The following is a 26,922-nucleotide window of genomic DNA, read 5'->3' on the forward strand; positions in this document are numbered from 1 at the left end:
GCTCAGGTCGCCGCCTGCCCACTGCCGCCCTGGTGTCCTCCAGCGCTCTGCACCCTAGCCATGCCGGGGCATCACAGGCACCTCAGTGGGAGCTCGGCGCACCCCACCTCTGTACTGCCCCAGCCTCTGGGACCCTGGCATCTCCACCCCCAGCCCAGCCCTGGCTCCTCCCTGCCGCACCACACCCTCCTCACGAGCTGGGCTGTCCCAGCCGCTGCCACTTGCTCTGGGCTGCAGGGCTGCGACTGAGGGGGAGGAGTTATCCCACACTATTGGATCTATCACATCAGGCAGCAGTGGGAGGTTATGGCTATGCAGGTCTGGCTGGGGGAGGACCAGGATGAAAGCAGACTCAGCTATGGGTAATTGGAAAGAAACGGCTGCCTTAAATTTGGAGAGCAGATCCCTTCCCAGAATGAGGACGGGGCAACGAGGTAAAAGGAGAAATGACTGGGAGAAAGGGAGACCCTGTATGTGGCAAGACAAAGGCTCAGGGGCTAGCGGGGAGAAAACAAGTCTGTCAACTCCCTCAATCGAGACCCCTGAGGGATGCGTAGGTCCGGGGCATTCAGGAAAGGCAGAATAAGTGGCCCCAGTCAATAAGAAATGAGATTGGCTTACCTGCCACATGGATAGTTACCCTGGGCTCCTTTGATGTGATGGGCGAAGGGGCCAATGTCCCAGGGCACCGTCACTCTTCCATGGCTAGGTCCAACAGGTCAGGCAGAGCTGGACTGGATTTCCTCTTGGGGAGGAGGGGACTGGCCTTCCACACTGAGGGGAGGGAGGACAGTCTACCTTCCAGTGTCCCTTCTGTTTGCACAGAGAGCAGGGTCCTGACGGTGGTTTTGGGGACTGGCAGTCCCTACCCCAGGGGCCGGATTTCCCACATTTAAAACAGGGACCTGAAGGGATCTTTGTAGGTCCCCGCCAACTGGTCTGGGGAGCCTTGTAGGGCAGCAGCCAGTAGCTGGTATTTAGCCCGATCATGCTGGGCTTTTTCTGCCTTTGCCTGATCCTCGTGAACACTGAAAATTTTAAAAGCCATAATTAAAGTTCCCTCAGCCAATGCAGGATCAACTTTGGTGAATTTTTGGAGGGCCTCAGTTAAGTGGGCCAAAAACTGGGCTGTGTGGCCCACCTAATAATTCCAATTGGGGTCCTCCCAGGGGATGGCAGTAGTGCCCACAGGATTGGTATTATCTGCCTCGTGGACCTCATCTGTGTGTGCCTGGGCCACCAGCCAGACCCTCTCTTTCTCTTCTGGGAGGAGAGTGGAGGAGAGAATAACATAGAAATCATGCCAGGTGAGATCATAGGATTGGGTCAGATATCTGAATTTCTTAAGGTATGTATCGGGGTCTGTAGAGAAAAAACCTAAGCATTTTTCAAGTTGGGACAGATAGGTGAGGGAGAAAGGGACATGGGCCCTAATAACACCTTCAGCTCCCGCCACTTCACGGAGAGGCAGGATGGGGGTGAGGGAGGGAGCCGGCCACCCCGAGACCAAGTATGCAGAGGAGAGGGAAGGTCAGGGGTATGGGGATTGGTGGCAGGGTCAAAAGAAGGTTTGGGATCTGGGCAGAGAGGAGGCTTGGAATGGGCTAAGAGAATTTGAGAGGTGGGACAGGAGGAACACAAGGAGGGGCAAGAGCAGAGAGCGAAGAAGGCTTGAACATAAGGGATTTCAGACCATTTGCCATTGCAGTGACAAAAATTGTCCAGATTGCGGAGCGTGATAAAATCAAAAGTGCCATTCTCGGGCCATTGGGACCCGTTATCTAAGCAATAGTGAGGCCAGGCAGTGTTACAGTAAAAGATTAGCCATTTTGGCTTAACCGAGTCCCCAAGGCCGAGGGTCTTAATGTGTTTTAAAAGACAACCCAGGGGGGTGTCCCAAGGAGGCCATGACTGAGTGGTCCCCATTAGGTGTCTGCAAATTGAAAGAGTGAGGACAAAGGTTCCTAAGAAAAGGGGGTAGGGAAGGAGCATCCTCATTCCTTAATCCCTTTCCACAACTGAGGGCTAACCCAGCCCAGGGGTGAACCGTTCACCAGTCAGATGTCTCCGAGGTGGAGAAGGTACGGACTGTTCGGTCTGTCCGGTATCCGAAAGGCCACCCGGATGCTCCTGACCTAGTGCTAGGATTTTCCATGAGGCTACCAGAGCCCAAACTACAGGAGACCCAAAAGGGAGACCCTTGACTCACCCGTTGAAAGAATCAGGCCGGTGTTGGATGTGGCATCAGCAATGGCAAAGGACTGAAAGCCCTGGAGGTGTGTGCCCCGGTTCGGCAGCTGCAGGTCCGGGAAGGGGTGATAGGGAGTGCAGCTCCAGAGCCTGCAGGTCCCAATAGCGCCACCTCCCCGGGTTTCGGCACCAGAATGAAAAGTGCCGAAGAATGGGCACACATGAATGTTCAAGCAGCAAGCCTTTACTGGGGCAACAGTCTGCAGCCTGCCGGGCTGACTTACAGAAGGGAGACCAGCAGCAGCATGAGCTGAGCTGGAGGCTTATATGGGGTTTTGCAGGTGGGAGAGCACTAGTTCATTGGTGAGGATGGGTGATTGAGGCTGGGGCATGTAGCAACAAGTTTCGGTTGGGGGGATGGAGTAACCGTTTCCAGGAAACCCCTATCTTACGGGAACATCTGACCATGAAACCGGTGGGGCAGAAAGTCTCTAACTAGGCAGAGAGTCACTAACAAAAAGAGGTCATGCCTTAGTTATGCAGAAGTTCCCTATTCTCTGTAGCTGGAGTGGGGCAGGGGGAAAGGGGAGGAAGGTGCTTGCTTTGTGGGGGCTCTGAAATACCTAACGCCAGTGAGGCTGAAAAAAAAAAAAAACAACAATTCAAGAGATTCTGAAGAAGTAAAATTGTCATAACCCAAAGACTGACCAAGGGATAGAAGCACTGGATAGAAGGTGAGGATAACAAGGTTCATTACCTGAAGAATGGCATAAGAACCCACTGAGAAGAGAATGAAAGGAAGGCATCAAGTGACATAGATTCTTACTAAAATGTAAGTCACATCCTGTCATACTTGTGTTCTCATTCCTCTCCTGTCACCTCATCTCACTTGGGAAAACAGCCAACATTCTTGCAATAGACTGCAAGTTCTAGTATAATCAAACCTTTGGCTGTCCGATCTCATCTCCTACTCTTTCCATCTCTCTCACTCACCTTTAGATATGAGTTATGTCAGCCTCAGGGGCTTTTCATTTCAAACATATCTGAGGATTTGCTGTTGCAGAACATTCTACCCTAAGTGTGTACATGGTTTGCTCCTAGATTTCTATGAGACATAGGCACTTCTGTACTGTCCACCCACAGGAAATAAGCTCAAAGAAACTTGTCATTTTCCACAATTTCATACATAAAACTTTAACCTGGCACTGAATGTGGAACCTAAATACATTTATTTAATTAAGTAATTAATGTAGATTATATTGTTTTAGATATACCTGAAAAACTTTCAGGTAGAGCTACCCAGTAGGCAATAAGGATTAGAGCAACAGAGGTCACAAGGAAAAACAGGATGGAGACAGAGTTTGGGGTCATGGGGATAAGGGCACAGCATTCTTAGAAGGATTTGGAGTACAGGAAAGCATGGCAATAAAATATTAAGAGCCTAGACGAATAAACCACCTGGTGTGGGCTCAATCCTATGCCTGATACTTCTTTCCTAAATTTTTTGCACAAATTTTTAAAGCTCTCTATGCCTCAGTTTGCCCATCTCTAGCAACACACACCTCGGAAGACTATGGTAATATTTAAATGAGCTAATTCACTTAGAACAGTGCCAGAAAACATAGCAGGTAGAAAGTGCACAACAAATGAAACCAAGGGGAAATGGTGAGCAGAACCGCATTTTCTCTAGATAAGAGAAAGCGCATTCATATTGTGGCCACCAGAGTTCCTCCTCTGACAATTTCACTGCTCATCTCCTGTGCTCCATGGCAAGCTAACGGACAGAAATCTCCGTTTTTATGTATCAACCTCTTGTTACTGTTTTCCTTTTTCTTTTTTTGTTCTATGGTCTTATCAAAAGAAACTGCAAAACTTCCCTGCAGATACTCTGAATGAAGCATGGTACAGTATATGGGGAACAGAACAGTAGAGCAGAAAGTGCATGGGACTTTAGAGCCCAAAAACACTGAGCTTTTTTTTTTTCTATTTTCATTTTTTATTCACACATGTTTGGAGTCCCTAATGATTACATTCCTTGTGGAAAGTTGGTATAGTTACATAACGCATCTTAATTCTTTTTTCATCCCCTTCTTCTCCCCTCCTTCCCGGCACTCTCTAATTCTTGGTCCTCTTTTACAAAAGATCTATCTCCCTATTTCTATTTTCTATCTTTTGTTCTTTATATTTAAGGTTTTTCATATAAGAGAAGTCATGTGATCTTTAAATCTCTGTGTCTAATGTATTTCACTTAACACTATGGTAGGAGGGTACAATCATTTTTCTAGAAATAACTTGAGTTTATTTTTCTTTATGGCAGAGTGGTATTCCATTGTGCACAAATACCACATTTGCTTTATATATTCATCTGTTTACAGACACATAGGTCACTTCCAAGATTTAGCCATTATGTGCTGTGCTGCCATAAACGTGAGTATACATGTATCCCTATAATATGATGTCTTTAACTCTTTCAGGAACATACCTAGAAGGGGTATAGTTGAGTCAAATGGAATTTCTAGTTTCACTTTTCTGAAGAATCCATATGGGTGTACTAGTTCACATTCCCATCAATAGTGTAGAAGCATTCCTTTTTCCCCACAACCTTGCCAGCATTTGTTATTATTTGATATCTTGGTGATAGCATTCCTTCTAGAATAACATGGTATCTCAGTGTTGTTTTAATTTGCATTTCTCTAATGGCTGGCAATATTGAACATTTTTTCATGTATTTACTGGCAATTTGTACTTCTTCTGAAAAGTGTCTATTCATTTCGGTGGCCCATTTTATGACTTGGGGATCTAATTTTTTATATTCTAGACACTAGTCCTCTGTCCAAGGCATAGCTGGCAAAAAAAAATTTTGCCAATCTGTAAGTTGTCTCTTCTCTCTGTTGATTGTTTTCTTTGCTGTGCAGAAGTTTTTTGAATTGATGTGATGCTATTTGTTGATTCTTGGTGCTATTTCATGTTTAACTAGGTTTCTCTTCAGAAAGTCCTTGCCTACATCTATGTCTTCAAGAGTTTTACCTATTTTATCTTCAGCAGATTAAGTGTTTCTGTTTTAACATTTAGATCTTTGATCCATTTGACTTTAATTTAGTACATGGTTAGAGATATGGGTCTATCAGTGGTGGTAAACCTATGGCACACGTGTTGCAGCAAGCTGTTTACATCACTGAAAGCTCCAAAAGATTCATCATCATTGGTCTAGGTTCATTTCTGCATATAGATAGCCAGTTTTCCAAGCACTGTTTATTAAAGAGGCTGTCTTTCCTCCAGAGTAGGTCTTTGGACTATTTGTCACAGGTCAGATAGCTGAATTTGACTGAGGTTGTTTCTATACCCTCTGTTCTGTTCCATTTATCCATGTATCTGTTTTTGTGCCAATACCTTGCTGCTTCTATCATTGTAGCTTTATAATATAACTTCAAGTCCAGGATTGTGATACCTCCCACTTTGCTCTCTTTAGCCAGGATTCCTTTCCCTATTCTGGGTCTCCTGTGGTTCCAGATGAATTTTAGAATTGTTTTCTCCAGTTCTCTGAAGAAGGCTGTTAGTATTTTAATTGGGATTGCATTAAATCTGTATACCAATTTTGGAACTATGGCCATTTTTACTATAATGGTTCTGTTTATCAAGGAACAGGGGATATGGTTCCATTTTCTGATGTCCCCTTCTATTTCTCTTTTCAGTGTAGTATAGTTTTTGTTGCAGAGGTCTTTTATTCCTTAGTTAGGTTAATGCCTAAGTACTTCATTTTTTGGTGCTATTGTAAGTGTTTTTTCCTAATTTATTTCTCAGTGGGTTCATTATTAGTGTATAGGCATGCTACTGATTTCTGTGTTCTGCTACATTACAGTAGACTCCTAGAGCACCTGAGAATTGTGAAAAAATGCAAATTTCAGATATGGTCAGAAAAATGCCTATAAATGCCTACTTTTGCAGTTTAAACTCTAAATATGCTAAATCCCCCACAGTTATGTAATTTAATAAAATACTGTAAACAATGCTGTAATAATTTAATTTAATGAAAATGCTATACAGTAGTTCAGCCTTCTCTTGGAGTGTCAAACTTCTTCTGGTGCTTAGGTTCATAGCCAGAAGCCTCAGAAGATGCAGGATATTTTTGTGGCATCTTAGGGATCTTAGGGCTTTAAGAACAACAAAACTGAGAACATTCCAGATAGCTACAAGTGGTACAGCAACCTATCTTGATGCAGGAATGCTGGTGCATCTGCCAGGGATGGGTTACAGGGCAGCAGCCAATCACCAGTAAGGAGAACTGAATACCACTCTCAGATTGGCTACTTGCAAAACTTCCGCCAAAAAGACAATTGTGGAATATATTTGCGGTTGCCAGGGAAATCGCAGGGGGTTCTGTGAACAATTGTTAGTTAGGTTCTAAGGAAAAATCCATGAACAACTGAGACCACAAACAACTGACACCATGAACTCTGAACCACAACTTCGCGGGCGTATACTGTATATTGTTTAGTCTCAACACATTTGCATAATTTCTGTGTTTTCTTTTGTCATTGATTTCTACTTTCATTGTGCTATGATTTGATATATGCATGGTATAGTTTTAATTCTTTTACATTTATTTAAGCTTACTTTAATGGCTAACAGGCAGTCTGTTTTGGAGTAAGTTCCATGTGCTGCTGAGAAGACTACTCTCTTGTTGGGTGGACACTGTAGATACCTAGCATTAAATCTATTTGTTCAAAGGTTTTATTCAACACTGATATTTCTTTGTTGATTTTTGTCTAGTTGATCTATTTGTGACACTGTGGTATTGAAGTCACTCATTATCATTGTGTTTATTTTTATCTGCTCTTTTATGTCCAGTAGTAGCTATTTTATGAAGTTGGGTAGGCCATAGTTTAGTGCATATATGTTAGTAATTGCTACTTCTTCCTGTTAGATTGTTCAGTTGGTCAGTAAGTACTGTAGTGATCTTTTTTGCTTTTTTGATCAGTTTTGGCTTGAAGTCCACTTTGAATACAGGTACCTATACTTGCTTTTTTGAGGGGTTCTCCATTGCATATTGTTACCCAGCCTTTGGTTCTTTTTGGATTACATGTGTTTCTTGTATACAGCATATTATTGGATTTTGTTTCTTGATCTATCCCACTAATTTGTCTTTTGACTGGGGAATTGAGCCCGTTAACATTGAGAATTATTACTGAGAGGCACTGACTTATTCCTGTCATTACCTTATTTTCCTATTGTTGATTTCCTATCTTTCCCCTCTACTTAACTGTTCACTCTACCTGGTGTATTCATTCTGTTAGACCTTTTGTCATTGTTAGCTTCATTGTGTTTTTGTAAGACATCCTTCAGAATTTTTGGAGTGCTGGTTTAGTGGTCATGAATTTCTTTAGGTGGTCTTTATCATGAAAATATCTTATTTCTCCATCAATCTAAAAGTTCTGCAGAATCTATCAGCCTGGGTTGGAAATTATTTTCTTTTGGGGATTGAAACACTTCACTCCAAGCTCCTTGCCTTGAAGGTTTGTGTTGAGAAGCCTGCTATAATTCTAATGGGCTTACCTTTATAAATTATTCATTGTTTTTCTCTAACCACTTTTAAGATTCTGTTCTTGTACTGGACTGCTGGGATTTTTACTATAATGGGCCACAGAGAAGTTATTTTCTGATGGTGGCTATTAGGGGTTCTATATGCCTCATTCATCCATATGTTAAATTCGTGTCCCTTATTCGGGAAGTTTTCCGCTGTTAGTTCACTTGCTGTCACTTGCACCATCTTCTGATTTTTCAATAATTCCAATTAATCTTAGATTAGTCTGTGTCATCTAGGAGCTGCTGGATCTATTTTTCATGTTCTCTTGCTTTTTTTTTAAGGTTTCTCTCATTAACTAGTCATGACAATAGCCCTACCTTCTAGTTCTGATAATTTGTCTTCTCTCTGGTCACTTCTGCTGCCTATATGTTTGACAGAATTTTTAATCTTCTGAATTTCTAATTGGAGCCTTTCCGTAGACTCTTAAAACTCTTTTATGTTGGTCATTCATGCTTTGATTGCTTTGTTTAGCTCTGCTACCTTTTTACTAGTAGACTCACTGATCATTTTATTTAGCCTAATAACTTATTATTTAGATCTTCTGTGAGCTAGTCAAATGCCTTATTGATCTGTTTTGGTTATCTCCCTTGATATTATTTCAAATAACCTGCGTATATGGCTTTTGCTTCCCTCTCCTTTAGTGCCTTGTGGATCAATTTTTGGATGAATTTTGTTAGCTTGTCTTCTCGTCTCTATTTTTGTTTGTTTGTTTTTGTGTTGAGGTTTGTGAGTTTGAGTTGTAATATAAAGCCTTGTTTCTAGTTTGCAGACCTCTTTAGTTAATGTCTACTTTTCAGTGGTGTCCTCCGGTCATGGCTAACTATTGGCCTTTGTCTTTGTCCTAGGATCCAACCATCTTCATTTACTTGGGATGGGAAGTTATAGCATATTTGGCCTAGTACCCAGTTCTCCAGGAATGGGCCACAATACTGTTAATGACCCCAAAATAATCCAGATATTAGCCTCCCAAGAAAACCATTTAATAGCAACAGCTATGTCACCTTTACTATAGCAATAAAATCAGCATCAATTATAATGTCAATTACAAACTAAGTATTGATAAATACTAAGGACCCATAATGTTCTACCCTTAACCATAGAAAAGAGATCTGTAATTATAGTATGAATACTAAAACAAACCAAATATTGACCTACTATTGACCTCCAGTAAATATGTACTAAATGGACTTTACCTCTACTAACAATAGAACAGTATTCAATAGCAATAGTGTAAGTCAATTACCTATCTAGTGAGTCATAAACTTAGTAGATATACCAGCAAAGGTCAAGATGGTGAGGAACTGTGGAATGAAAGAAAATTGAGAAATTCATCAATGGAATATAAGGAGAGAAAAGTGAGATGTGAGGGTCCTAAGGAGGATAAAAGGAAATTAATAATGTTAGAGAACAGTAGCATGAAAGAACAAACAAGAAAAAGAAGCAAAAACCTGCAGCAAAATATAGGAAATACTATAAAGATAAAAAGGAAGAAAAAAACTCAAAGGGAAAAAGAGAAAAGGACAGAAAAGAAACTAAAAGAGTCCCCCGGGGCAGGGATTTAGCTCTGCCTCACAAGAGCAAGGTCCCAAGTTTGATCCTGGCACTGAAAAAAAAAAAGTCCCCCAAAAGAGGAGAAAAAACTCCAACCCCCAAAAAACCCAAAGAAGGAAATAAAAAAGTAGTGGAAAAAAAAAAACCAGTGAAATGAAAAAAGATGGAATAAAAGAAAAAAATTCCTGTATGAATAGTTTCTTTTCTTGGAATCAAGCTGGTTACAATTTTCTCCACCTAGTTTTCAGGCCAACGAGTTTTTGAGGCACCTTCCCTGCACCAGAGGTCCCTTTGTCTGTTCCCCCTAGACTGTGGTTATCCAAACCAAGGCAGATCCTTCATTCCTGATGGCAGATGGGAAATGCAATCAGCCCTCTGGTTTCTGTTGGATGTGGACCATGTGGTGGGGGTGCAGTTGTTGGACTTAACATAAATGGTCACTGGGTGTGGTTGTTCCCTTCTGTTCCTAGGCACTATCTTTGTCCAGGATAAAGTGACTTGGTTAGTCCTTGCAGTGGGAGACAGGGGACTGCTCTTCCAGAGTGGAACTGCTTGTTTGTGTTAGGGTAGGGTTGCTGCATATTGGGAGTGGGCCTGCACCTATGAGCACATGAAGCTTTGGTAGGACATCTAGATACAAGTCATAACACCAGATATCATGAGTTGTGTGGCTTTCCTCTGCCATGATGTTCCTGCCTTGGTGCCAATCACCCATAAACTGAAACCTCTGAATCTATGAGCTAAAATAAACCTTTCCTCCTTTAAATTAGAGGTGCCATACATCTTATCAGAACAATGGAAAGCTGACCAATACAAAGTATGACAAAAGGAGTACAGACAACTCTGGGCCACCAAGGTGTCAGGGATGCTTTCTACAAGAGATGACATATGGGCTGTTACTAACAGGAAGCACAGAAGTTCAACAAGAAAGGACACACTTTGTCAGAGGACATAGCAAGAAGGCCCCAAGTATGAAACTACATAGCTTCTTGGAGGTAGTGCAAAAATTAAATGTGGACAAAAAGGTAGAAGAGCAGGGGAGATGAGGCTGGAAATATAAGAGTTAAGCAATGAGCATCCACTGTGGATGTGAACCAAGGGCTTGACACACTCCGAGTTATGTCCTGCTCGGAAAATACAGTGAACCCTTGACTTACGAACTCAACTGGTTCCTTGTAACTCAATTGGTTGTTAGTCATTACAGCTGAGATCTGGCGGTTTACCTGACACACTACAGATAACAAGAAAAAGATGAGTCTTCCATTAGCCTAATTAACCCAAGTTGTTCATATGTTAGGCTGGTCGTAACTTGAGGGTCCACTGTACAGTGACTTGAAGGTCTGAGAGGGGCAGAGAGGAAAACTAGAGTGATCTATAAGGAGACAGAAGAGGTAAAAGATAGTGAAAATCTAATGTGAATAGGAATGAGACCATATCTTTTCCGCCGCCTGCCTTGCAAGCTCAGGGTCCTGAGTTCAATCCCCGATACCAAAAAAAAAAAAAAAAAAAGAGAGAGAGAGAGACCATATCTTAGAAATGACAATGAACTAGAAGTCAAAACACCTGGATTCTAGGTGGGTAAACTCCTTTCCTATCTTCCTTTCTTGTTTCCTCAAGGTCTGCTACATATAAGCAGGTACTATAGATGTGATACAGTCCTATTCCTATATGTTAAGAGCATCTAGCCTAATAAGAAAAGATACATGAAAATTTATTAGCTTGGCTAGCCTAGCATGCTTACTGCTATTTAACTCACTACCTTCTTCTAAGATACCAGACGCTAAAGACCACACATCCAGTGAGCTGTCCAAGTGCTACTATGCTATCAGGTAAGTAACAGAGAAAAACCAACTCAAGAAACTGAAAGAAAAAAAAAAAAAAACAGTGATCGAGTGACAATTTTTTAGAGGACGGATGGATTTAGCCACGTACTCCCAGATTTCTAAGTGAAACCACACTTTTTATTTTTGCCACAATGAATTTGATTTGCATTCCTGTCACTTGTAATGGAAAAAGTGCTAATGAATTCAAGGACAGAGACACAGAATCCTGTAATTGCTACACAATGTGGTGGTACAACAGAGTTATTGATAAAATATAAGTAACACAGAGGAGAATGCAAGTCAATTCAACTTGTAGATAAGGTAGGTGGGGGAAATTTTCACAAAAAAGGCAATGTTTACCTCATCTCTTAAAAGAATTAGCCATCCAGCAACAGCATAAGGAAGAAAGTTTATTCTATCCATTAAAAAAAAGCATGAGCAGAGACAAGGAAGCAGGGAAAACCATGCAATGTTTGGGGGAAATTATAACAGTGCACTGTGCTAAAGCACTAGTTAGTTCACAGAGAAAGCAGACTGTGAAGGAATTTGTACACTTGGTATGGACCAGCAGTCACTTGGTGATCAGTTCAGTCTCACCCATTCTTTAACCTCACTAAACCAGTAGACTTACAGGTAAAAGAAGGGAAATCAGAACACATCACTACAAAATGGCAAAAATATTAAAATGTCTTACCTGCTGATAGAATTCATCATCTTTGGGGGTCAGATAAGGAAGCCAAGTATCTTCAAGCTCCTCAAGAAGCCTCAGTTTCTGATTTAAAATAATAATAATATATGTGATTGAATATAAAAAGACCAAAAATATAAGATAATATCTTATTTTCCCAATAACAGAATACAAAAATGTATGCCAAACTTGAATGTATAAACTTTTAGCACTAGAAATTGGTCAAACACCAATTATGAAATGTATTAATTGAATTATACACATTTTAGGTTACACATTGTATAAAGCACTAGTTTTTATTCTCATTCCCATTTCATGAAACAACACAACTGATTCTTCATATATATATTTGTTATCAGGGTCTTTTTCATTGCTGGGGTCCCTTTTTGAGTCATCCAATACAGTTTTCCAGAACAATCATCTGCCTGTACAATCTGCTTCAGATACAGTATTTATCATCCCTACCATGATGCTATAGATTAAAATACCAAACTAAGCCACCACTATCTATTTGTATAACCTCAGGATATTTGGAATATTTATTCACCCTGTAATCATTTATTTTATCATGCCCACTTATAGTACCTCTTTTTTAAAATGACCTTTCATCTCTATAAGAATTTCTAAATCTGGGTTCAATCTGCCTCTTTGCTTCCCTTCTTTTCCAGTTTTATGACGTATACTTAAACATCCATAGCTAGTGCTGTCTGAGACTGTTTCAGAAAACTATGTCTTCCTCAAACAGTTCTTTTCTGTTCAAACAAACTAACTGAGAGAGCCCCATATTATAAGGCACCTTATAAAGAATCAAATACATATAAGGTCACTCTCTTTTTCTGAGAGATTTTTTAAAATGATACCTAATTTTACATTCAAGTATATATGGAGTCTCTGTGTATGTGTGTGGTATATATGTGTGTATATACAAACAAATGTGGATAGACATATACATACTAATTTCTTGTATCAAAAACAAAAATGGCAGAAACAACAACAGTTTTCAAATAAAACTACCCAAACAATGTATCATCAAGGCTCTTCTTAGCCAGTAAGGTATCATTCTAAGAATTACAAAGCTGCATACCTACTCTGGGCCAGTGTAGCCCCACCTGATAGAATACAGCTTGGTAAACACTAATTGCATCTCAGCCTCCCTCATGCCCGTAGCCATTGTCTACACAGTACACAATCTCTCAACCAAGAACAAAGTCCTGTCCTCTTCCACCACAAATGCACCATAATCAGAGTAGTCCAGAACAAATCATTTTGGTTCTGTAAAACTCAAATTCTTTCTGTTAAACTCTGAACAGTTTTCCCTTATTAAGGACCATCATAACACTAACAGCACAAACCATAGTCTGGGTAACTCACTAATTGGTTAATTTGTTTATCTGCTTTCAGTATCAACCCTTTTGGGCAGCATAAAAAGAATTAAAGATATTTCCATGCATACACTGAACTTGCACATTTATGCACACCACTGCTAATTCAATCAAAAACCTATACTTCAATTTTTATTTTGAGCTCAGAAAAGCCTGCATTTTCCTAGGTACCTTTTACCAGTTCTTAGAAACTTTTATAAATATTAAGTGCTAGAATATTTATAAATGTCACCAAAAAATGTAAGCCTTGAATAATTCAAAGACTCTATAAATACCACCTTAAAATCTCTTCATGAGAGTCTATCAATAAAGCTAATTTGTGTATAAGGAGGAGCACAAAGGTATAGACTCCCAAAAGAAATTACATTCTCCATCTAAATCAGATAAAACACCAGCAGATCTGACCCATAGATCAACAAGTGTTGATGGAGGCTTAACTTTTTATAATTAACATTTCATCTAAATTATTGTGAAATCAACCACTTCTCAGTTCAAATGAGGTTCAGAGCATGAAACAAGTATAAAACATTGTAACTTGGAAGGATGTATCAAAAGAAAAAAATTCTACAAGAATGTTCCCACTGTAGAGCAAGGAGAATATAAATGGCTTTCCTCCACTAGGAATTTTAAGGCTGCGATGATCGTTATATCTACATGACAAGGGAGAATGGGGGTCAGGAAACCACTCAACTTAAGACCACACAGATGAAATCTTCTCTGTACGTCCTCCACTACTTGCAATTTCACCATTTAACTGACAAGATCAATTACAAATAACAATATTGATGAACTTAAAAAGAAGTTTGGCTCATGATCACATGGTGAAATCAATCAGAAATCAATGTTAACTTACACTGGTAATTTATGAACATCAAAATTTAAAATTGCGATTGCTTTATAAAATTAAATATTGCTTTTAAAAAAGCAAAGTCACTGTAAGGTTAAATGAAATGAGTCCTCTCACACTTTGCTATGGAAAGTATAAAGCAGTATAAGCACCTGGGAAGGCAACTTACAATTCCTTTCAAAATTCAAATGCTTTTTTACCTTTTGACCCAGAATCATGCTTCTGAGGATTTATCCTACAGATATACTTGTAACATGGTTCAGATGAAATGTACAGGGTGACTCATTACATGATTATTTGTAGAATAAGGCTTGGAAATATTGAAAACCACTGAGTTGAACACTTTAAAAGGGTGAATTTTATGGTATGTGGATCATCTCAATAAAGCACAAAGATTAGAAACAATGAACTGTTCATCCACAGAGGATAGTGAAATAAACTAAGATTCATTCACATCATAAAACAATGCAACAGTAAACAAGAACAAAACAAAAACCTCCCTGTTCATGAAATAAAAAGTTCTCCAGGAGTTACTGGAAAGTTACAAAAAAAAAAAAAAAGATACAACATCTGCTTGAATTCACATAAAAAAATATAGGATATGAGACAAACTATTAAAGTGCATCTGTTAAAATTAGGCAGGAAATGACTAGAAGGGGGCAGATAGGAGAGCAACCTCTTCAAAATATTCTATTTTTTAAATTTTCAATGTAAACATATTAGCTATTCAATACATTGTCTATTACTGATTCAAACATATTACATATTAATTCTTTAATGCAATTCAATACAAAATTGAAGAGGTTATGAATTTTTTGCTCCATTTTTAAAAGTACATACTTTCATCCACGTACAATAAAGTATTTATTCAGGAAACCATCGTAGACTAACATACTAAAGACTGAAGAGAGTTGAAAGCAGCTCTGACAATTCCTTTGAGTCAAATGCCAGCCAGCAAACAAACACACACAACATTAAAATGCACTCTGTGCTGAAGGTGGAAGGGCTCACACTTGATTGTCAGATCTGGCTAACCGCTGCTCCTTGGCCTGATGTACAGATAAATCCACACAGCTGGGCCCTGCAGCACACTGCTCTGCCTACAAACTTCTTTTCTGCCACACTCGTGTCAAATGCATCAAGCTGCTCACAAATGCCACACAGAAAGCCAAAGAGAGTGCAAAGCCTCAGCTCTCCCACCTGGCAGGAGGGAGATATGGAGAGTTTTCCATGTGTCATTGCCCATTCATTTCCAGAGCTCTAGCCAGTAAACAGGACATGAGAGATTACATAAAATACGGTGGGAGATCAAAACCATAAAGGTTTGACGTCAAATGACAGAACTTTACTCTGGGCCTAACCCTCTGTTTTCAATGCGAAAAGTGGAAGTATATCTGAGCTTATGTATCTTGCCAAACAAGACATAGTTTGAGAGTCTTACAGTAATTATTTTGAAAGGTTAACTGGATTATGAATCATAATCAGGGTATAGTTCACCTACAAATGAAGTGTAATCTTGTCCCACTTCTGTCTCTTCAGCCTCATTACACAATGCTAACAATTCTTATTCTTTCTCCTTTTTTTATTCTCCACATAATAGTTTTTAAATGCATCACATTCTGTCAAGTTCAATAAAAATTTAATTTTGTTATCTGAGTCTTTTCAAAATATAATCACAAAGGCAAGTGAATGTTCACTGTGACCATAAAAATGTGATCTTGTAAAAGTTTCAAGCACATGGTAAGACTGACCTAATCCTTAAATAGGGCATGATTAGATAAGGAAGACACCTCCAAATTAACACTAGAAAGATCCATAAGAAGTAGCTAAGTCTAAATAAGTATAGATAAATATTTTATATATAATATAATGTGTATTTATTTTGAATAAAAAATTTTTCAAGTATCTCAACCATTTCAATAAACTTAGCATTTCCTGTCCTATTCTCCATAAAAATATGGCACAAACAGGATTGGAAGGTAAGAGTGAACTGTTGAGTACAGACTCTATTACTCTTATGTATCATGCCATACCTGAATCAATGTCTCTCAACGTCAGTTTCCTAATCTTTAAAAAAAAGTTTCATATGATTTTTTGTGGAGAGATAAAATTTATCATATATACTAGTATACTTCGAAAAATATGAACTATGCAAATATTAGGCAAATGGCATTCAAAGTGGAGGGTTCTGTATAACAAAGCAAACACTAAGGAGCCAAACTCAAAGAGTTCAAATGCCAGTTCTGCCAGTTTAGTTACAAGATTGGCATTAGTTTCTTATTTTTCTATGAGCTGCAAAGGAAGTAACACATAATGATCTAAGAGTGTCTGGCACATAAAAAGCCCTCAAACATTTGCCACTATTAATTCATGACTAAATAGTTTTAATTGCTTGTTATAAATTATCTATAAAGCAATTTATGTGAAACCCATATAATTATATTTCAGGCCATAGATCAATGTTACTTGACAAATCCAGATATTAACTGCCTGAATGAACTACGAGGAAAAGTTACAAACATTGTTCTTAAAAGTTTAGATAGTATATATATAATATAATACATATTTAGCCTCAATTAACTGCACTGTAGTGATCATCTAAATTTAAATATAACAAAACTAAAGTTTTAGAACAGATGAAGAAGTTAAGACCCATTCAGACCCAGCAAGAGATTATTCTACTGGTCCCGAGAGAATCACAATTTATATTCTCATCTCTCAAATACTGCATTGTATATGGTCATTCACACTATACATCATCATTCTATCCTTATGGCAAGAGAAATTACCTGTCAAAAATTGCTTGATTTTTAACTTTAAAAGAATATATAACAAGATATTTTTAGAAGTTTAATTAAACTCAATGCTACTTTTAAAGTTTTAAAGTCAAAGCTTATAGCCATTGCTCTTGGACGGTCAAAAGTCCCTGGCTGCTTTGATAGCTCCACACTGCTTCCAAGAGGGATCGCTTTTATTATTATTTAGCATGCCTCCTTCTATTTCCAATAATAAGAGCCTACACTACCAAACACCCAGTCAGAATACAAAACCTCATAATTCATACAACATCAGGATTTAGAAGGATTTGACCTAAAATTAGCCCTAGACTAACTAATGTTCTGTTCTGCTCTTTCCTAACAAAGATGAAAAGCAAGACCTGATCAAACTGTTTCTAAGTAATTTAAATGAATTACTTACTTAACAAAGGCTGGGAAGATTTAAGAGAACAAAATCTAGGACTCAAATATTAATATTGACAATGTTTATCATCAAATCAAAAGTATGAGGCATAAAATATAAGAGAATATAAGGCAAGAATATATGAAAAAAAATCAACAAATTGAAACTGGCTCAAAAAATGGCACAGATGACAATTAGTAGATAAGTCCATTAAAACAGTGATTATAACTACAGTTCATAAATGCATAAAGTTGGGGAAAAGTTGGGCATGGTAAGTAAAGAAACAGAAGAAATAAAATTAAGTCTAGTTTCTAGAGAAAAAAATCACAATGAGATGAGAGAACACTAGATAGGATTCAAAGATTGGTTACCATACGGGAAAAAAAAAAAGAAAAGAATAGTAAACCCAAAAACATGTTAAGGAAAATTATGCAAATGAAATACAGAAAAGAAAAGGTCAGGAAAAGAAATTAACAAAGCACCAGTGAACTGTGGGACGACTTTAATACATATAATTATAGTCACCAAAGCACAGGAGAGATATAATAAGAGAAAGAAAAAATAGTGGCCAAATATTTTCCAAATTTGATAAAAATCTATTGATTCACAAAGTCAATGAATCCTAAGCACAAAAAAAATAAGGATATAAACCAAAGTACATGAATATGAAATTACTTAAAGCCAATGAAAAAGAAAAAATTTTAAAAGCAGACAGAGAAAAAGATACACTATTTACACAGGACCAAACCATAAGAATAATACCTAAATATTTTCTGGAAAGAACATTTGACAGAAAATGGTAGAGAAATGCCGTATCTTTGAAAAACAATGGAAAAACAAACACTTCAGATATAAAAAAGCAGAAAGAGTTCAACACCAAGAAACCATCACTGTTAAGATGTGATAAAGGAAGACTATCAGGCAGAAAGAAAATGATACTAGGTAAAATCTGAATCTACATAAGAAATGAAGAGTATGAGAAAAAGTAACCAAATAGGAAAAAAGACTGTATTCTTCACTGTTTAGATTTTTATAAAAGAAAATTGACTACTGACAATTGAAAGCAAAAATAATAGTACCTTGTGAAATTTATAATATATCTAGAAGTAAAATGTGACAATAACAGCACAAAGGTCAAAGAGAAAGAGAAGTATATTCTAAGATTCTTATATGTGAAATACAATAAAAGACATTAAGATAAAAGGTGTTTGTAAAAATTCTAACACAACCATAAAATCATGAAGAGTTACAAGTAATAAGGCAATAAAGAAGATAAAACAGAATCACAAAAAAATTTTACAGGAACGAAATCAAGAGGAAAAAAAGGGAACAAAGAACAGACAGCAAAATAATACAATGTAATCCAATCATAAAAATAATCACATTAAGTGCAAAGGTCTAAACAATCGATCAAAATTCAGAGACTGTCAGATTGTATTTTTAAAAAAACAATACATAACTCCATGCTGCCTATAAGAAACCCACTTTAAATATAAAAAACAAACTGGATAAAGGCAAAAAGATATAACAATGTGACAGTATTTAACGTCACAGAACTGTATACTTAAAAATGTTTTTTTAAATAAATTATATGTTATACCTGTTTTATCACAATAAAATGTTTTTTATAAAGAGAAAAAGGAAAATATTTACCCAGTAGTAACAACCAAAAGAAAGCTGAAGTGCCTACACTGATATCAGACAAAAAGGCATTCAGAACAAAGAATATTACAAAAGTGCATTCAGAACAATGAATATTACAAGATAAAGGAATTTCATAGTAATGATTTTTAAAAATCAATTCAAGAGGACATAATCCTAAACATCTATGCACTTAATAAGATATTCAAAATACATTCAGCAAAAAAATGAAAGAGCATAAAAAAATAGATAATTCCATAGTTATAGAAAAAGATTTCAAAATCCCTGCCTCAATAATTGATAGAACAAGTAGTTAAAAACTTGGTAAGAATATAGAAGACTTGAACAACACTTTCAACCAATCTAATTGACATGCATACATATAATGCTACACCAAACAACAGCAAAAGCCACATTTGTTCCAAATAAATAAAGAACTCATAGCACAACTGACCCATATCTGGGTCTCATAACATTTACAAGAGTAGAGTATATATTTATTTTAATTAGGCCTCCCCAAATAAAAGATTCAATCAAAATAATAGGGAACCAAAATGAAGAGACACTTTTCAGAAGTACAAATGGCAAATAAATACATGAAAAAAAGTTCAACACCACTGGCCATTAGTGAAATGGAAATTAATACAACACTGAGACACTATCTTACTACAGAAAGAAAGGCAATCATCAAGAAATCAAATAATAGGGCCAGGGATTTAGCTCAGTGGTTTTGCCCCCTGCTGTGCAAGCTCAAGGACCCGAGATCAATCCCCAGTACCAAAAAATAAAAGAAATTATATAATAACAAATGTTGGTGAGTGGCTGGGGGGGGGGGATCCTTCTCAACTGTTTGTGAGAATGTATACTAGTACAATCACTATGGAAATCTATTCATCCATGCTCACTTTTCCTCCAGCCTGGTTCTTCAGTCTCCTCCAACAGGACCCCTATACCACCATGTAGGACCAGGCCTAAAGTGATGGTCTGATGTAGCACCACATTCTCTCCCCTTTAACCCACAACTTGATGCAGTTTCTATACTGCATCTGTCTTCTCCTGCTCCTTAATACCTTGGCACCATATAAACTGTAGCTGTCCTGTGGGGTTCTTTTGGTCTCCTTTTATGAGACAATTCACCCCAGGCCCTAGCTTCAAGGAGTGACCCTAGCTCTGGGCCCATCTCAAGTAGTAAACACTGACTCTCTATTACCCTATCAGTGCTAAATTTCAATTTTCTGTTTCCATGGAGACTTTGCCCAGCTATGACTTTTTCTCTTTTCTTCTATTCTTTTAATGAATTTATCTGACATTGCTACATATTTGGAGCAGAGGGTATGCACAGACCACATCAACTTGACAAGAATGCACAGATTTCTTTAAGATAAACATTTTTAGAGATTCACTAGGTCAAAAGTTATGCTCTTTTGAGGGTTCTGGTCCACATTGTGAAACTGCCCTCCAGAAACATACTATCAATTTACATGCGGTCAGTAGATAATACCCATTTCTTCATTTATTCAAACACCAGTTATTACCAAACTTTTAAATCTCTGGCGAGTTGACAAATGAAAGCACAAGTTCTCTCACTATAATTTCTATTTCTTTGATTGTTAGTCTTGTTGAGTAACTTTTCATATGTTTACTGACATTTGTAGTAGCTTTTTTTTAAAATATCTGCTCACCTGTTTTGTCTATTTTTTCATAGGATATTTATCTTTACCTATTCTAAATCTAAGAATCTATATTTTGTCATGTAAAAACACTGAATCTAGGTTTTACACAATTTTGTTAGAATTTTCTTCATACCTCCCTTTGTGTATTTTTTTTTTAATTTAAGACAAATTCTTGTTAAGTTGCTAAATTGTCCAGACTAAGCTCAAACTTGTGATCCTCCTGCCTCTACCTCCCAGTGTTAGGACTACAGGCCTATGCACCACACCTGGCTCCTCTCTGGTGTTTTGTTTTGTTTTGTTTTTGGTACCGTACTGGGAGGGGATCGAACTCGGGTCCTTGTGCCTGCACAGCAGGCAGCGAAACCAATGAGCTAAATCCTCCGCCCTCCTCTCTGTTTTTAATGAACACCATTCAAAAGTAAGAGTCTCTTTTATCAGACCTTACGTTGCTTGTACCAAGCCATAATGTTACATTTTCCAATACTTTTTAGATGTTCTCCGGAAGACAGCACCTTTCACTGAAATGCAAACTTTACTAAGGATTCTCCAAAGTTATCTTGATCTCAAAAAGTACTCTTTAAGGAGAATTTTAAAAAATAAAAATCACAGATATAAAAATAATACTTTAGCTCTTCAGATAACTTGAATATCAAAATGACTTTGTCTCAAAACTTGGTTTTAAATTCTCATCTATAGTCATCAATTTTAAGAATGTAATACATGTTTCAAAAGGGCAAAGAAGGTCTCCTGAAGAGAAAAAATTCTGTGATGAAAAGTAATTGAACTTGATCAAAAGAGAAATAGTGGTTGGGAAAAGATTGTGGAAAGGACTACAATAGTGATGGTGAACCTTTTGGAGCTTTCATGATTAACAAATAGCTCGCTACAGCCCACATGCCGCAGGTTCACCACCACTGGTGTAGAACATTAGGGAAAGACAGTTTATATATATATGAAGAATATAATATCAATATGAAAGCCTAAGTAAAAACAAAAGAAAATGTTAGATTCTTTCCTAAGGGGAATGACTCAGAACAATTGTGACTTCCTTTGATCCCATTCATTATAACTGCCTAGCAATCTATAACTTCCTCAAGCCATTTCTACTGAATTCTACTGAAAACAGAGATACCACATACCCAAGTCTTTCTCACAGTCAAATATTGCTCTTAATACTGTAAGTGAATACATGATTAAACCATGAAAGAGAGATAACAGAATTAAATAAAACTCCTTCAATGCCATTCTACTTACATTCTAGCTCCAAAAACCTAGTAATACATCCCTTGATATTTCCAAAAGGAGAAATCCCTCCTCTTGGGCATACCTGTTCAGATGAAAAAACCAAATTCTCTCAGTTGTATTTCAGGATCCTTATACCTTGGCAGTCTACTCAAAGGTCAGAGCACAAAGCCCCATAAGCTTTCACCATGTGCCTTGCCCCACATAGCATTAGTTTGATCAAGCTTAGCACTTTCCTGCTAGCAGTCACACTTGAGACCATTAGGACTTCTGATTTCTTTGTAATTTTACAAAGCTTTAATCATTAAACTATGCTCAAACAACTTGCCATGGGAAAGCAGATGCATGTGATATTGTAGCAAAGTCATCAGTAAGTGGCCTCAGTGACTGTCCATTTAATAATTCTTTGTTATTTACTGACCCTCTCAGGCTTTCTACTGTTTCCAAAGCAAGTGCTGCATAATCAGACATTAAATACTTCCCCTTGTGTGGATGCAACTGAGTTATACAAGACATGATATAACACTGTAACAACAACAAATCCCTTGGCTGCTGATACAGCTTTATCAACTATTAGTTTTGTCTAAGTGTGATGAAAAGTTAAAAGAAAAATATCTGAAAGAGTAACTTATTTAATAACTATTTTAGATGTTTATAATACAACATAGATGTTTCTTTTATTCATTTATTCATTCCAAAGTCAATACATACTCTACCATTTCTTGATTGTATTATGTAAAACTCTGTAATTTCATCAACATGTATTAAATCTTATTTCAATATGTGCATTTTATGTTCTCAAATTCTTTCTTCCAATTACACCACCAATGAAAAATTACCATTACCATGTTGTGTGATAAAAGGTGAATAATTCTAATAAAGTTATTCTTCTGCCAATACGCCAAGGTTTGCCACTTAACAATCACTTGTGCAATTTCATTATGCTGTAAAATATAAAACTCTAATCTGAAATGTAACAACCGGAGAACCAGGCTTTCCACTGAGTTATTTGGATTTTAACTGTAAATTACAGGTGTTTCTTTAGTAGCCTCAAACACAAGAAGGAAAGGTACAAGGCTAAAGCCTAAATAATGGCGAAGAGAACAATCTTCAGAATCAGACCTTATCAGTTTAAATCCTACCTCTGCCTCTTACTAGCTGTGTGACCTTGAGCAATTTATTTAAACTACATGTACCTCAGTTTCCCTATCTGCATCCTTTTTTTCCTACCAAACTTCTTGAACGGCACTTTAAGATAAATGCCTCTTTGTACTCTGGTCTCCATTATGATGGGACTTCTACCACTGCCAACTCTCCAAAACAATTCTTCCCAAAGTCAATGGCCAACCCTACTTGCTAAAACCCAGCATTACCTTTTCAGTCATTAGAGAAACAATGGCCAGTTACCTGCATCTCTTTCACAAAATCTTCTTTTCTTTAGTTTGTTACTCCAGTATAAGCTCACTTCTGTACCTGTTTCAAGTCTTTCTTCTTTGGCCCTTGATAGACATTCTCTATCCTTCTCCTTCTTCTTGCTCTATAAAACACTCTTCCTTTAGGCAATCTCATCTTCTTAAAATGAGTTCATTACAAATAAATCTCAAATCTTCATCTGTGGCCCAAACCTATATCTGAAACTGTCTCCAGGATATCACATCATGAAAATTCCCAATGCCACCTGAGATTCAATAAGACCAAAATCAAAGTCAACGTATTCCTTTCCTGACTTTCTTAAATCTGTTTCTTCTGTTTTTAATCTTAATGTCATCACCAACCAGACTACAAATGTTGGAGTTCCATCCCCTGCGCCTTCTCCTTCATTTCACTCATTTTTATTAACCACAAGAAGGCACTTTTTTTTAATCTATGCTGTGTTTCTGAATTTTTTTTTTTTTACTGAGACAGGTTCTCATTAAGTTCCTAAATTGCCCAAACTAGGATTGGATTTGGACCCTCCTACCTTAGCCTCTTAGAGGCTGGAATGACAGGTGTGTGCCACATGTAATTTTTAACTCCTAAATATTTTCATGACCTGAAGGAAGTGATTGAGGTACGGGAGCCAGCCAAAAATGAGGGAGAGGGGGCACCCTTGCTCTGTAGTCTTATATGGATTTAAGATAGTCTCACAATGTAGTCCAGGCTTGCCTCAAACTCACTAAGCTCCTGCCTCAGCCTCCTGAGGGCTAAGATTACAAGTATGTACCACCACGCCCAGCTTGCTAATTCTTTTAATCCTTACAAAAAAATCTTATAAGGATGAAACATGTATCATTATTTCCATTTACAGAGGTGAAAACCAAGATCTAGACATAAAATATTTGGTTCAAGATCACAGAGCCAATAAGTATCAGAGCTAAGATTTGAATTCACCTCCTATCTACAAGGTCCAGGCTGTCCATTACAGTACATGGGGAACGGTTATTTTAACGTAAAGGTGTACATTTAAGCTATACCTTTACTGAGAGCTAAGCCTCAAGGGATCAACAGTGATTGATAAACATGATCCCTGTCTTCATGGAACTTAGTACATCACAGAAGTCTCAGACAATTAATACATGAATTTTTAGCATTGTGGAACTAGAGCAGAAACAAATGTTAACAACTGCCAGGTCAGAAATGAGAGTCTTCTCTATCTTCAAAGTTTGGAAATTTTCATCAAATCCTAAGAGAACTGTAAAGTTTTTCCATGCTGAGGGTGCATAGAAATCTTATTCACATTAAGTCTAAACCAACCACAAGAGTCTTACAGCTCCATGACAGCTTTCTGAAAAGACAAGTACTACTTGTTGCTTTTGGAGAAAACATAGTTGGGAGGCGGAGGGCTGGCTATGTTCTCCAAATATTTTACAGCTCTGAGCTCATGTTGCAGTTTGTTATAGTGCTGGCTGCTAGTTACAGTATATACAAGGTTATGCCAATGGTTCTATTTTCAGGGTATCTCTCATCCATAAAATTCAATCAGGGACTAAAATTTGGTATGTGAAATCCTCACTTCACAGAGTATCTTTTCTGTTTGCATGTGTGTTTATGAGCATATTTGGATAGGCAATAATGAATAACTTTAAGGTATATATTAATAAAAGATTTTAAGCTATTACAAAGCTGTCACTTTGCAATATATTTCAACCTTATCAATGTACTACAGTCTTATACAGTATGATTTAATTTCCAAAGTGAAATTGGCATGTGATTAATTTTTTCAATAGCTGGTTCTTATTACTTACACAATATGCTTGAATGAGAAAATACTATACAATGTATCTGCATGCTTACTAGCAGAACAAAGTATATATGGTAAAGGTCACACACCCAAGGTCTCCCTATACCCCTGGAAGTAACTGTCCCCGTGAGACCATAAAACACCACACAGGTAAAAGAAAAGAGGATTGGGGGTTCCAGTAACAACTACTTTCCAACAAGAGAAAGTAATGGAGATAGGTAGATTAGAACACAAATATGGTCAATTTTGTATCAAATGCAGAATAATATATAGCAAGGGGGGGGAGTTAAGAGTAGATAAAAAGCACAGATGAAAGAGTTTATACACTTTAGTAATGACAGAATCTGAAGACCCACACTATAATTTTCTAAACTCAGAAATCTGTACTTTTTAGGCATATAGGGGGCATATTCTACAAATGTTGATAGAATATCACTTTGTGGGAAAGAAATATAGCTTTTTTTGCTTCTTCTTGTTGATCTTCACACCAGTCTCTAAACAAAAGCATGGCACTTCTGAATATCCACAACTGTGGTTAAATGAAGGAAAGTGGTTTGAGTGAGACAGAAAGATAAGAGGCCAGCCCTAACATAAACCAATCACACAGAATCAGCAAATCATATCTCTGGATTTGTTTTTCCATAAACCAGCCACAGTGAATAATTCACTGTCCCTGACTGGTCTGAACTTCCACGACTGGTGTACAGACTCATTTGCCTTCTCTTTCATATTATACTTATTGGCTTGATTTAACTATAATTTCATTTGACTCACCTATTTTGCTAGGGACACACCATACAGTCTAAGATGAAAGATGTTTATATGGTGAGTTCAATATACCAGACTCTGCAAAGGAGATAAAATACGGGGAAGGACTTGAAAGTTTAGGGGAAATTTTCACATGTCAACATCATGTTAAACTCATTCATTTGTACCACTGTCAGTTCCCTCTCTGTTCACCATCAGATCTCAAATTTAATCTGCTGTAACTATATAAGTCAGTTCAAAATAAACAATCAGATTCTTCCAACAACACTCAAGCCATTTTCACCTGACTTTGTCCCTTTGGTTCACACAGTGACGGTATAGAAAGCAAACACGCCTAATCAAGGCATGCAGGTTGTAAGGCAAAAGCTGCTGCCCTAGAAATTGAAGGTGTATGCTTCTTACAAGGATGATGCTTCTAAAGAACCACTGCTCAAGTCATACTTAGCTTCTCTGTCATGTTCTAACACTAGGTCAAGAATTACAGGCTTAGAGTTAATGGTTTGAGAGTATCAGAGATTAGCATTTCAGTTTCCTTTTATGTTCTTCCACTCCATTTCTGACTGAAACCTATTAAATGTTCATAGTAACAGAGACTATCCAAATGGATCATTGAATTCACAGCAGTCAAAAGGAATCTAGAATAATTCAGACATTCTAAATGCATACCTGGTGTTTGTGTTTATAAGAACGCATATTACCTCATAAACTAGATTTGAGATAATGTCTATAGAATCCTACTTCTCGAAAGTCAGAATTGAATTTTCTGATTTTATTTTCATTATGCTCTGATCTGCCAAAAGATACACAGACTATTCTGTCTTGAATGTACATTGTCAAAAATGCCTGGAACCAAAGAACCATAACAGCCTGCCACCTTGAACAGCACATAGAACTCGCTTTCTCCGCTCCTACTATTTATTCTCTGTAGTTCAAAAAGAGCAGTTTTCTTTTTTATGATCAATAATTTCATAACTAATAAATACTTTTTTTAAAAGGTTTATCATGAAAAAAGAATGTGTGTGCACATACAGATGTATATCAACCATCTTATGCATCCCTCTGAGACCACCAAACAATATTCTCTATTCCAAAATACTTTCCAAATCCATCCACTTCTCCTCATCCCGACTGCC

General features: G+C 37.4%; 1 protein-coding gene across 6 annotated transcripts in view; it reads right to left on the reverse strand.

Annotated features, from left to right (window-relative positions):
- Nucleotides 1-26,922, reverse strand: part of Fto (FTO alpha-ketoglutarate dependent dioxygenase) — a 399,271-nt gene that overhangs the window by 280,257 nt on the left and 92,092 nt on the right. For 4 of the 6 annotated variants that reach the window (XR_015440988.1, XM_013073314.3, XM_021260893.2 and 1 more), the window contains exon 2: nucleotides 11,843-11,920. Coding sequence is in view for 5 of the 6 variants with exons in the window: in XM_013073314.3 (XP_012928768.1) it covers nucleotides 11,843-11,920 (78 nt within the window). In the remaining variant the exon portion in view is untranslated. Of the gene's footprint in view, nucleotides 1-621; nucleotides 775-2,209; nucleotides 2,492-11,842; nucleotides 11,921-26,922 lie in introns of those variants that run through there. The other 2 variants (XM_021260894.2, XM_021260898.2) reach the window with 2 other exon arrangements.

This window comes from Heterocephalus glaber, unplaced genomic scaffold (assembly GCF_053883595.1).
Source record: "Heterocephalus glaber isolate CG9 unplaced genomic scaffold, H.glaber_assembly_v1.0 deba00000071, whole genome shotgun sequence".
Lineage (NCBI taxonomy): Eukaryota > Metazoa > Chordata > Mammalia > Rodentia > Bathyergidae > Heterocephalus > Heterocephalus glaber.